Source organism: Megascapheus bottae, chromosome 25 (assembly GCF_031878675.1).
Source record: "Megascapheus bottae isolate mThoBot1 chromosome 25, mThoBot2.hap1, whole genome shotgun sequence".
NCBI lineage: Eukaryota > Metazoa > Chordata > Mammalia > Rodentia > Geomyidae > Megascapheus > Megascapheus bottae.
This window is the reverse complement of record NC_143533.1, coordinates 14,808,395-14,821,166: the sequence shown is the minus strand read 5'-3', so window position 1 is coordinate 14,821,166 and position 12,772 is coordinate 14,808,395. Positions and strand designations below refer to the sequence as shown.

The window sequence follows — 12,772 nt, the reverse complement described above, 5'->3', positions numbered from 1 at the left end:
TAACTCGGTAATTGTACAAAGATACAAAAATTTGAAGCCAGGTGGTAGTGGTTCATGGTTCAAAGCCAGCCCAGGCAGAAAAATCCACAACTTTCAATCCCCCACCCCCACCCCGTTCTGGGACTTGAATTCAGAGCTGTGCTCAAGGCTGGTGCTCTACTATTTGAGCCACAGTACCATTTCCAGCTTTTTCTGAGCAGTTTTTTTTTTTGTTTGTTTTGCCAGTCCTGGGGCTTGAATTCAGGGCTTGAGCACTGTCCTGAGGCTTTCTTAAGGCTAGATCTCTACCATCTGAGCCAAAGCACCATTTCTGGCTTTTTCTATGTATGTGGTATGGAGCAATTAAACCCAGTCTTTGTGCAAGCACTCTACCACTAGGCCAAACTCCCAGCCCTTTCTGAGCAGTTTTTATTGTAATCTCCCAGACTTTTCTGTTCGAGGTTGGCTTTGGACCATGATCTCAGCCTCCTGAGTAACTAGGATTACAAGTATGAGCCACTGGTGCCAAACTGTCCATAAGATTCTTATCTCCAACTGACTACCAGAAAGCCAGAAGTAGCACTGTGGCTCTCAAAACAGTGGTACAATACTAACCTTGAGTAAAGACAGCTCAGGCCCAAATTTCAAGCACCATCACTGACCCAAAACAAACAGATAAACAAAAACTAAAAGTATTTTAAAAGCTGGTATTTAGTTAACTTGGTACTTGATTGGTTAGTTTTTGGATGCTATGGATTGAAGAAAGGGACTGTGTCCACCCAGGATCAGGATCTCTGCGCTACAAGGAAGTTGAGCTCTGCCAATGAGCCGCAAAGATTAATCAGTCTCACACCTTTCAGATTTTATTTATGAACACACACACACACACACACACACACACACACACAGTGTATGTGTGTAAAAGCCCCAGAACCCACTATTGGATATGGTGGTAACAAATCCTATCTGCTGACCTCCCTCCATCTCCCCTCTCCCCCTCCGCAAAAAAAAGTTACACAAGTCACAATTACCGGATGTGAACACACACGAGTCCACAAATTCACAAAGATGGAAAACCTGGATTCCTGCAGAATAATTTCACACTCAACAGAAATCACAGGAACAGAACTTAAGAATAAAAAGCAAGATAATATACAGGGAAAAAAAAAAAGGGACAGGAGCTGGGAGTTTGCCCTATTGGTAGAGTGCTTGCCTAGCATGCATGATTACCCAGTTTTGATTCCTCCATGCCACATACATAGAGAAGGCCAGAAATGGTGCTGTGGCTCAAGTAGTAGAGCTCTAGCTTTGAGAAAACCCAAGGACAGTGCTCAGGCCCTTAGTTCAAGCCCAACACTGGGAAAAAGAAAAACGAAAGAAAAGCAATTCAGGGGAGGTAGGAATATCACAGACTATAAAATAAAACAAAGCAACAACAAAAATGACAAAAAAAAAAAAGTACAAGAGGGAAAGGTTTAGAAGAAACCCTGGATCAATCTAGATTTACAAACATCTCTATTTTTTTTTTTTTGACATTTCAACACTGCTGCTTGCAAAGTACTTTCTACCAGTTAGGGCTGCACAAATGCAATAAATTACTAATACGAGGGTGCCATAAATATGGTCATGAACAGTATTGAAATTCCAACCACAAGCCTGAAACCAATTCCCTGAAGGTTATCTGCCTTTATCTCAATAGCTCCCTCTTCCTGTGACCCACTTGTAAACCAAGAATTTGTAGGTACAGTGTTAAAATCTGCCTTTTGTGCGCTGTCCAACACACATAGCTCCACTGCCTGTAAAACCATTTTAAAGCCTGTCTTGGTGCAATCTGGCTCTGCTACCTGTGTGATCACCTGAGGAAGTCAGACTCTATGGAAGCAGGTCTCCTGCCTAGCTCAGGCCCATCCTAATTCTCAAGGTATCAGGTTAACGTCTTGTCACTTAGACAAATGGCTGCTATGACGGGGTTAATACAAAGGAAATCATTAGACAGCAAACTTTATGACAACTGGGGGAGAGAAAAGAGGGAGGGTAGGAGCAAGAAATCTGGTTTAAGCCCATTAGACAGAATATGGAAATGGCCTTAATCTATCTATCTATCTCTCTCTCTCTCTCTCTCTCTCTCTCTCTCTCTCTCTCTCTCTCTCTCTCTCTCCAGCAGGAAAAGGCTAGGAAGACTTCAAAGGCTTGAGAGTTACTGACCAATGCCCTCTCTTACAATTAAAAAAGCAACCAGGGTGATCTAGAAGCAGCTGGAGAAAAGGAAGGTGTCTTGTGCCGGCTTCCATTCAATTAGACTCTTGTCAGAATAACTCTTGTTTTCCTGGGCAAAACTTTTTTTTATAACAGACACACACACACACAAACCTTCATTTGCATATTAGTATTTATATACAACCACCTCTCCAGGCTTTATTTTGCTACAGGTTCTAAACCTAATTTGACCTCATTTTCAATCAATCATTTGAAATGATTTTTTTTTTGCTTCTGTTAGCAGTGATTATTATCTCCAGTAGCATTCTTATACCAACGATTATCTCCAATAAAATACTTTGTGTTATGATTTTTAGGGTTATGTTATGCGTGTGTGCGCGCGCGCATAGGTGCACCAATACCGGGGCTTGAACTCAGGGGCCTTTTTACCCTTGCTTAGCTTTTTTTGCTTAAGGCAGGCACTCCACCATTTGAGGTAACATCTCCACTTCCTGCTTTTGCTGAGTAATTAGAACTGTCAGCAACCAAGAACTCAAAAACACTTACTTGACAGGGCCAGATGTGCTTTTTGACTAAGGATGGCTCCATATTTGTTCATGGCCAAGCACTGATAAAATCCTTCATCCGACTGCTCGCCCCGCCTGCCTTCGGCCTCACGGATGTACAAGGAGCCGTTAGACAGAACCTGGATTCGTTTATTCTCAGACACTTTTACTCCATTTTTCAACCACGTGACCTTGATAGGAGCTTCTCCTTGAGCACGGCAATCCAGAAGGAGTGAGTCTTTTCTTGTCACAGTTATATCCTGGGGCTCTTTTATAAAAAACAGTTCACTAAAGCACCACACTCCTGTGAAAGAAGAAAGAAAGAAGAAAGAACAAACGTCACATCCAGGCTGTAAAACACATATTCGGGAGATAATACAAAACCAACCGTGGTTGGTTAACTTGGAAACATCTTTGCCCTTTCAGCAATGCTTTTCAACAAGTCAGCAAAATCACCATGTCCAAACAGATATATAACAGTGTATTACAACATACTATATGTGCATATTGTATTATATAGAAAAAAATTAAAAACACAGGGAGGATTTCAATAACTTCTGCTCCTCCAAAGAATTCTGTTCTCAAATTCCTTGCTAGCAATTCAAAATCAGGAAAGCCCTCCAAGACAAGCTGTGCGCTACTTTTTACAAGCTTGTCAAAAAGATCTTGAACAGGGTAAGTCGTAAACCTCTAATTTTACAAGAAATCATTAGCAAAACTCCAACTCTGTGAACAAGCAAGTTTATTTCCTACTCCCTTGAAGTGTTTTGGGGACCTCCAGCATCTACTCCTTTGGAAAGTGCATGTTTATCTTTTGTGGCATGTTACAAGTTTGCATTTTTCTATCATCCCTCTGCCCCCTCCCCCCACCACTTTTTTTTCCCCTCAGCTGGGATTCTGTCTTCTCTCCTTGAAAGAAATCCATTTACTTAATTTCTACAGAGACAGCTAGGTATTTAAAGGACAAACAATACAGTCTGAAAAGTTGGTAACTCTCTGCTGCTTGTACTCAGTGGGTGATCAGAGTAGGAAAACTTTTCTTTTTTTCTTCTTTTTTTTTTTTTTAAAGAATTACCAATTGTTGGGGAGCAAGGGGGAAATGCGTGACTAATTGATCCTTACTGTCTAATAGGGATAGGAGATTGTTTAATCAACCAATACACATTTTTATCAGAGTAGAGGAAATGCTTGATCCTAAGCATAATGGCACATGCCCCTGGACCCTGCTAAGAGAAAAAAAAAAAAAAGCATCACTCTGACCCACTTGTGTATTTGAAGTAAAAGCCACCTAAGTCTTTGGTTCTCAGAGGCAGGGGCTGTGCTGGGGGAGGGGCGGGGGCTCATCTTCCTCTGGGTCCTTGGGAATTCCTGATCACAACGATCTCTCAAAGGTTCTGATCAAGCCTCCCCTCCCGCACTCCCGGGGTGACAAGAACCACCCAAACAGCTCAGCTCCCGGCAGGGCCCTCCCGAAGACACCCATTGTGTGGGTCCACCCCATCTGACTTTGATCCTTTTCTCTTGCTAACTGGAAGTAACTCCTCCAGGAAGAGGTGGAGGAGGAGGGAAAGAAAAAAGGCCTCCGCATCTGTAACTTGTAAATAAATAAAATAACTCATTTCCCCCTTAACACCTCTCTCCTACCCCCGCGTTCCCCCACTCACCCCCCCCCCCACTACAGTCTTGGAGGAATCCTATTTACCCAGCAAGAAAAGAAATAGGAAGCCAGGCACTGGTGACGCGTGGTGGCTCATGCCTGTAGTCCCAGCAAGTCAAGAAGCTGACATCTGAGGGTCAAGAGTTCGAAGCCAGCCCCAGGGAGGAAAGATCCTTATCTCCAGAGACCCACCACCAAAGTTTCAAGTACTGAGGTTTGATCTCAGGGCATCACACTTGCTCGGCGAATATTCTACCCCTTAAACCAGACCACCAGCTCTGCTAGTATGTTAGAGATGGACTTTAATGGACGTTTTTGCCCAGGCTAACTTCAGACGAAAGTCCACAGCCTCCTGAGCTATTGGTGCTTGGTTTCCATGTACCTTTAAATCCAACTTCACTTATTGTATACATGTTTTAAGAAACTAGACATAAAAAGCAAATAAATGTAAAAAGTTCTCCATGAAAGACATTTCTCTATCCACTTTACTAATAAATACTGGGGGAAAAAAACCAAAAACACCCCAGGGGCAGCTCTCAAGGCCCTGAGTTCAGGCCCCAAGACCGAAACATTCACCACCCATCCTTCCCCCTCCACCCCCCCGGCCGTCCCCAAACAGACTTCATCCAAGCGGGTGCTGAGCTAACTTGGAGATGTCAGGGACCCTCGCACCTCACACCCACCTCCCCTGTGCCCTCTCACCCACCCAGATACCGGAGCGCAGGAGATTAAATCCTATGTGGACATTTTCCTTCCCGGGCTCCGCGGCCTTCCCCCCCACACCCCAATTCCTCCACAGGCCCCGAGCTTGGAGAGACGGTGCCGAGTGCACAGTCCCCTTCCCCGAGCCGAGAACGTGGGGACCCCGGGCGCACCCTTTCCCCGCGCCCGCGCGCGCTGCACCGCGGCGCCCCCTGCGCAACCTGGAGGAAACAATATAAATAAAACCACGTGCGGGAGCGGGGCGGGCGCGGGGCCCGGGCGGGGCGTGGGGCGGGCGCGGGGCGGGCGCGGGGGGGGGAATACGAGGAGGGCGTGAGGGGCGCCGGAGAGGCGGTGAGGGGCGCGGGGAGGATGCGAGGAGAACGTGAGGGGCGCGAGGAGGAGGGGAGGAGAGTGTGGGGAGGACGCGGGGGCCGCGGACAATGGGGCGGGGAGTGGACGGTGGCCCCCCCACGGCCCGCGTGCGCCCCGCCGGCAGCTCCGGGCGGAGCGGGGGAGCCCCCCGGAGGTCGGCGGCGCCTCCCGCTTCCCATCCCTCCCGCTGCCCGCCGCCCCCCCCCACCCCGTGCACCCCCGACCCTCCGCGCCCACCTGGAAGGCAGCCGAACAGCAGCAGGAGGCGCGGCGCGGCGCGGGGCGGCATGCCGGCGGGGCCCCGCGGCGGCAACGAGGGCGCCATCAGCGGCGGCACGGCGCGGGCATGCTCCGGGGTGGCCCGCGCCCCCGGGTCCGCACGCCGCGCTCACGCCGCCTGGGGGGAGGCACTGCCCGCGGCCTGGCTGTGGAGCTCCGGGCGGCGGGGCTCCGGGCTTGGGACTCGGGCGGCACGGGACCCCGGCTCCGGCGTGGTGGCGGCGTGGCGGCGGCGGCGGCGGAGTGGACAGCGCGGCCGGGGACTACTTTTTACATCTGGGCCCTGGGGTCGGGCGCGCGGAGGGACACGCCGGGAGGAGGGGCGGGGGGTGGCGGGGTCGCGGCCCGGGAAGGGGAAGGCGGGAGGGGCGGGGCGGCCCCGCCGGACAATGCACCTGGGGGTCAGGCCCCGGCGGAGGGGCTCCGGCCCGGGCCCCGCCCCCTGGCCGCCCGCGCGCCGCCGTCGCGGAGGACGGAGCCACAAAGGCCGAACCTCCGGGCCTGGCCACATTCTCCCCCCACACCCACCCACTGCCATTCCCGGGGGCCCCCTCCTCCCCTCCTCGGGAAGTTTAGGACCCTGCCAGGAGGCTGAGGGGTGGTGGTGAGAGACCTGGGCAGGACCCCCCCATACACACAGTGACTCCCCAGCTCCCCAGGGAAGGACCAGTTACCTGCCTTGTTTTGTTGACGTTGGACCTGGTCCTCATGTTCTCACTTGGATCCCCCCCCCAAGATGGCTATTCTCCCAGGTGGGCCACAATTCCTCCTCACTTCCAGTTTTTGTGTGTTTGTTAGTGTACTGGAGATAAGAGTCTCACAGACTTTTCTGTCCCCCCACCCCCACCCCACCGTCGGGTTGGTTTCGAACCATCATCCTCAGATCTCTGCCTCCTGAGGAGCTAGGGATGGCAGGTGTGGGTCACTACAGCCAACTCCTTTCCCACTGTGAGAGATGTATCAGTGGGACTGGAGGCTTCACCACACACACACATCCATACCTTTGAGGCCAAACCTTCTCCACCCTGAGCCCATTAGCTGCAGCACGGACTTTAAAAAAAAAAAAATCCACACTAAGAAGCCTGAGTCAGGTTTGCCTATGGCTCATGCTCATGTCATCCTAGCTATTCAGAAGGCAGAGATCTGAGGATCGTGGTTGGAAACCCACCCCGGGGGCGGGGTAAGAATGTGTATTTGCGCATGTGTACACATACACTCACACTGACCTGAGATGAACAATTACCCCTGGGGGAGACGTTTTATTATCTCTTCCTCAAGTTACTGAAGTTCCTTAATTTGTAAGAACTGGGCACACAAAAGGCCCTGGAGGAACCAGATGAGTAAGGGGGGGGGCAGGCCCGCCCTGGTGCACCCAGCTTTAATAAGTCCTCCAGGTACGGTGTTAGGTTGAACAAAATGATGCAGAATCTCTTCACAGTTCTCAAAATTAATTGAGGCTCACAGGAGTTATTGAAACACAGATTTCAAGGGTGGTTTTTATATACAACTACTTAAAGACAATAAAATAGACTAACATGAAAAGTGGCATGCCCAATGAACTTAGCTTTTGCTGCTGGCCGAAATGTCACGGAGACCTCAGGGTGCAAGCGACCTTGCTTACTTTCCAGAAGTCATTCCTGTGAAGGAGGGGTGCGGGGAAACCCCCAGGTTGAGAGAACATGGGCTAGGACAGGCTGCCCTTGAAAAGGTTACTAGAAGAATCTGTCTGCTTCATGGTTTTTTCAAGGAAAATAATACACATGGCATAGCAATACCCTTGGCTGAGTCGCTTCCAATCCAGTCTTCTTTCTAGTTTATATCAGACTGAACTATTTCTAGGCATCAGAAGGTCTCATGGGGAGAAGGGGACAAGCTTAGGGTAAGAACATGAAACATTGGCAAGGATGTTTTAAATAGGTGTTCATTCCGGTTTATAGAAAATTATAATATTCTTCACTGCCTGCTGTCTAGCTTGTTTTTGTTTTTTTTTTTGTCTTTTGTGGGTTTTGTTGTTGTTGTTGTTGATTTTGAGGCTTGAATTCAGGGCCTGAGCACTGTCCGTGAGTTCTTTTTTGCTTAAGGCTACAGCTCTACCACTTTCAGCTCCAGCTCCACTTCCAGTTTTTGAATGATTAGTTGGAGCATCTCATGGGTGAGGGGAGGGAAATGGGGACAAAAATATTAGGAGTATCCATGTGTGAGAGGTAATACAACTACTACCTGACAAATGTAACTGTAACCCCTCTATACATTATCCCGACAATTTAAAAAAAAAAAGTCTCATGGGAACTTTTTCTCCCTGGTCTAGCTCCCAACCACAATCTTCACATCTCAGCCTCCTGAGTAGCCAGGATTACAGGCACGGGCCACTGATGCCCTGCTTTGCAGTCTCTCTTAATAAATCAGAATAAAAAATGGAGGAAGGGGGCTGGGAAGTTCATTGCCAGGTTGCCTTTTCTTTTTTCCTTTTCTTTCTTTCTTTCTTTTTTTTTTTTTTTTGCTAGTCCTAGGGCATTGTCCTTGGGCTTTCTCAAGGCTGCTGCTCTACCACTTGAGCCACAGCATCACTTCCGGCTTTTTCTGTATTTGTGGTACTGAAGAATCAAACCCAGGGCTTCATGTATGCTAGGCAAGCACTCTACCACTAGGCCACACTCCTGGTTCCTGCCTTTTCTTTCTTTCTTTTTTTTTTTTTCTGGTCGATTGTGGGGCTTCAATTCTGGGCCTGGGTGCTGTCCCTGAGCTCTTCAGCTCAAGGGTACTGCCCTACCCCTAGAACCACAGTACCACTTCAGGTTTTCTAGTGGTTAATTGGAGATAAGAGTGTGAAAGAGTTTAGTGCCTGGGCTGGCTTTGAACTGCAATCCTCAGATCTCAGCCTCCTTAGTAGCTAGGATTACAGGTGTGAGCTACCATGCCCAACTATCTTTAATATTTTCATCATTACAACTTTAATTTTTTTTGCCTGTCTTGGGGTTTGAACTCGGCCTGAACACTGTCTTTGGGCCTTCTCAAGGCTCTATCAAGTGAGCCACAGAACCACTTCTGGTATCAGGGAATCAAACCTGGGTCTTTGTGAATGCTAGGCAAGCACTCTACCACTAGACCAAACTTATGGCTCTTACCCCATTCCTTTGGCTAACATGATGTGTGCCTCCTCAAACTCTCACATTTTTCTCTCGTATGCTTGTCTTATATCAGCTAGACTCTGTAGCTATTTAAGGTATTACTCAATTCTTGTGAGTGTATCATTTCCATGCACTGCAATACAGTATGTATTATGGTTAACACTAGATTGGCTAAAGCCTGGGGTTTGGTTTCTAACAGGCTTGAGTTCAGATTTCTCTGTTGCATAAACATATTACTCATGCTCTCAAACTTAATCTGTTTAATGGGCTGTGGTGATGTAATATGACACATGGAAAGTACCTGGGACACAGCTCTATAAATAATTGTCATTATTACTACTTAGGAAGTAAATGTCCCCCTGAGTGAGGAATCTGTCCTTTCAGTGTGAGTTTGGTTTTGGAAAAGTTAAGTTTCTAAGATCAAATATGGTTCATTTGGTAACTATGATGCTATGGTAACTTCAATGTCTGCCTTGAGAAGTCCCTAAGCTGGATGTGGAGAAGGAGTAAGACAAGCTGGGTATGATTCTTTAGAACGACCCTGTGGAGGAGAAATCTCATTGAGATTTATTCCACTTTATCTTCATATTCTAAAAATCAAGACTAATTATTTTCAGACTGGATAAAGTAAAGCCTATGTGAAAAAAAGAGCTGAAACCCGAGGATAGGGTTCTTTTTTTTCTTAAGTAGAATGAATTATCTGTAATAAATTCAAGTGTCCTGGCCCAGCCTTGGGAAGAAAGACTTTTTTTTTTTTTTTTTTTGCCAGTCCTGGGCTTGGGCTCAGGGCTTGAGCACTGTCCTTGGACTTTCTCAAGGCTAGAGCTCTACCACTTGAGCCTCAGCACCACTTCCGGCTTTTCTGTATGTATGTGGTACCAAGGAATTGAACCCGGGTCTTCGTGCATGCTAGGCAAGCACTTTAACCACTAGGCCAAACTCCCAGCCCCGGGAAGAAAGACTTTATCATGTATCATGTAATATCAGGCATTCGTGGCTCACACCTACTCCCAGCTACTCAACAGGCTGAGATCTACGGATTAAAGTTCAAAGGCAGCTTAGGCAGGAAGGTTTATGAGACTCTTTATCTTCAATGAACCACTAAAAAAGCCAGATGTGGAACTGTGTGTGGCTCAAGTGGTAGAGCACTAGCCTTGAGAAAAAGCTCAAGGACAATGCCTGGTCCCTGACTTCAAATCTCAGGAACGGCACACACATGCGTGTACACACACACACACACACAAATACAAATAAAGTATGAGCTTGTCTGTCCCAGATCCAGACAAACAGGAAGAAGTGGGGAGAAAAAGTTTAGCCCAAAGAAATAAAGTATTGGAAGAAGCCAGGCGCAAGTGGCTCACACCTGGAATCCTAGCCACTCAGGAGGCTGATATCTGAGGGTTAGTTTGAAGCCAGCCAAGGTAGAAAAATCCCCTTGAGACTTGTCTTCAATTAACTCCCAAAATATCTGAGGTGGAGCTGTGGCTCAATGTGGTATAGCACTAGCCTTGAGCAAAAAAGCTCAGGAACAGCACCCAGGTCCTGAGTTCAGGTCTCTTGACAACAAACTCCTCCCCGCCCCCCACCCCAAAACAAGTATTGGAAGAAACAGACAAGCTGTGGGATACAGAGAATTTCCTTGTTTGTACCACTAGACTGCAGCCCTCCAGACCACAGAAGAGATAGATACACACGGCCATACTGTCCTACTAGGGTTCTGTTTGGTGCATGAGGAAGGAAAGAGGTAGTTTGTGTGGTGAGATGTTGGCTCTGCAGCTCCACGCTGTGTTTAGACACTCCAGGGGTATTCAGGGCTTTATGCACTGTGTTTCTAAACACATCCAGGGCATGCTTTTATTTAGTACTTTCATAAAGCTTTAAAGACTGCTCTCAAAGTATACATCATGCTTTAACACCTTCATATAACACCTAGCCAAGTGCTTTGCACACAGTGGACTGGAGGGGGTCTCCACATTTGTGAAAGAAAGAAAACAAGTAGCCAGGCGCTGTGGCTCACACCTGTAATCCTAGCTTCAAAGGAGGCTGAGATCTGAGGATCAAAGTTCAAAGCCAGCCCGGGCACAAAAGAACCTGAGACTCTTATCTCCAATTAACCTCTAGAAAATGGGAAGTGCGGCTTGGCTCAAGGGTAGGGTGGTAGCCTTGAGCTGAAGAGCTTAGGGACTGCCCAGGCTGAGTTCAAGCCCCATGACACCACCCTCCCAGGAAAAAAAGGAAAGAAAACAAGTGCTTTCCACTCTGTTCCTGGTGAACAGAGTGGTGTTGCTGGTCCTTAAACGAGGGCTAGAGTTAGCGTGTAGCTTGTGATGTGGAAGTAGGAAGGGAAAGATGGCTGGGTGCTGGTGGCTCACACCTGTCATCCCAGCTACTCAGGAAGCTGAGGTACAAGGATCCACAGTAGACAAAGATTAGGGACCCTTATCTCCAATTCACTTAGCAAAAAGCTATGGCTCAAGTGGTAGAGTGCCAGCCTGGAGTGAAAAACTAAGGGATAGCACCTGAGCCCTAAATTGAAGCCCAGATACCAGCACACACACACACACACACACACACACACACACACACACACACACACACACACTCTTGCAGTTGATAAGATAAAGAGAAGATTCGTTCTTGTCAGTCTTTCTGTATCCTGCCACCTTGCCAAGTGAAGAGATTTGGGGGAACCACAGCATCTGGAGGTTACCCATGTGCCCTTAGGCTAGGAAGGTCGGTCGGTCTGTGAGTCAGATTTTAAATTGGGGTGTTTTTTAAAGACAGCTAGACAGAGTGAAACCAGAAAGAAGGGGGGCAGGGAATGGATGGAAAGCCGAGCCTTTTAAAAGCTTTCCACAAAGGCAAAGAGTTGTTCACCAATCCCTGGCCCTCCCCCATGACCCTGTTACCTAAGGTCAGTTTAACACTTTAGAAATGGTCTTGGCTGACTCTAACTGCTGTCACTCACCACTAACAAATATGTCTTTAAAAGGGTCACATTTGGGCCAGAAACCGGCAAATTCTTTCCTTCCCATTCACTTATCACTCCAAAGTATCATTGGTTTCTATTAAGAAATTCAAGGTTGGAGCCTGTGGCAAATGCCTGTAAGCCTAGTTATTCAGAAGGCTGAGATCCGAAGATCCAGGTTCAAAGCCAGCCCAGGCAAGAAAGTCTGTGACATTCTTACATCCAACTAACCAACAAGAAACCAGAAGTAGAAGTGTGGCTCAAGTGATTGAGAGTCAGCCTTGAGTGAAAAAGCTAAAGGACATCGCCCAGGCCCTGGGTCCAAACCCTAACATCAGCACCAAAATGAAATTAAACAGTTTTTTTTAATTTAAATGGACCGCTAGTATTTAGTATGCTTAGCCAAGTTTCAATTTTTTTCAAAGCAAATAAGAAATCTAAAGAAGGGTTATACACATTTGGTAGAGCCCTCAAACTGTAAAGATATTTTGATTTCTCGAGGGATTTACCAGATCAACATTCTTTCTGGCTAGTCCTCAAATTCAAATAAAGAACCATCCATGTAAACCAATAGGGGGGTTTGCTTCTGCCTTCTGGTCTCTTTCCTTGATTCAATTCCACTACATTGTGTTAGTTGTTTAGGGGATCACAACAAATAAAGTCTAACCCTTAACCTCAATGAGCTCAGAATGAAGGAAAAAAAGGGAAAATGACCTGTAAACAAATGAGAGAAAAAGAGGGGTTGTACCTCATGAGGAAAAGGCAGATGGCATCATAGGGTAGGGGAGTGTCAGGAAATGCTTAGATTTCTTGGAGATAAGGTAATGGGGCTTGCTTCTAACTTGGCCATAATTTCCTTTATCTTCTCAACCCCATACCTTGTAAAGTTGCCTCCAATACTGTATTGGAGTTGATCTGTGAT

General features: G+C 47.3%; 1 protein-coding gene across 1 annotated transcript in view; it reads right to left on the bottom strand.

Moving 5' to 3' along the window:
- Prtg (protogenin) overlaps positions 1-5,800 on the bottom strand; it is a 68,177-nt gene extending 62,377 nt beyond the window's left edge. The window contains 2 exon segments of the mRNA XM_090318685.1: positions 2,743-3,045; positions 5,713-5,800. Of these exon segments, the coding sequence (XP_090174811.1) occupies positions 2,743-3,045; positions 5,713-5,800 (391 nt within the window).
- Between the last annotated feature and the right edge of the window lie 6,972 nt (positions 5,801-12,772).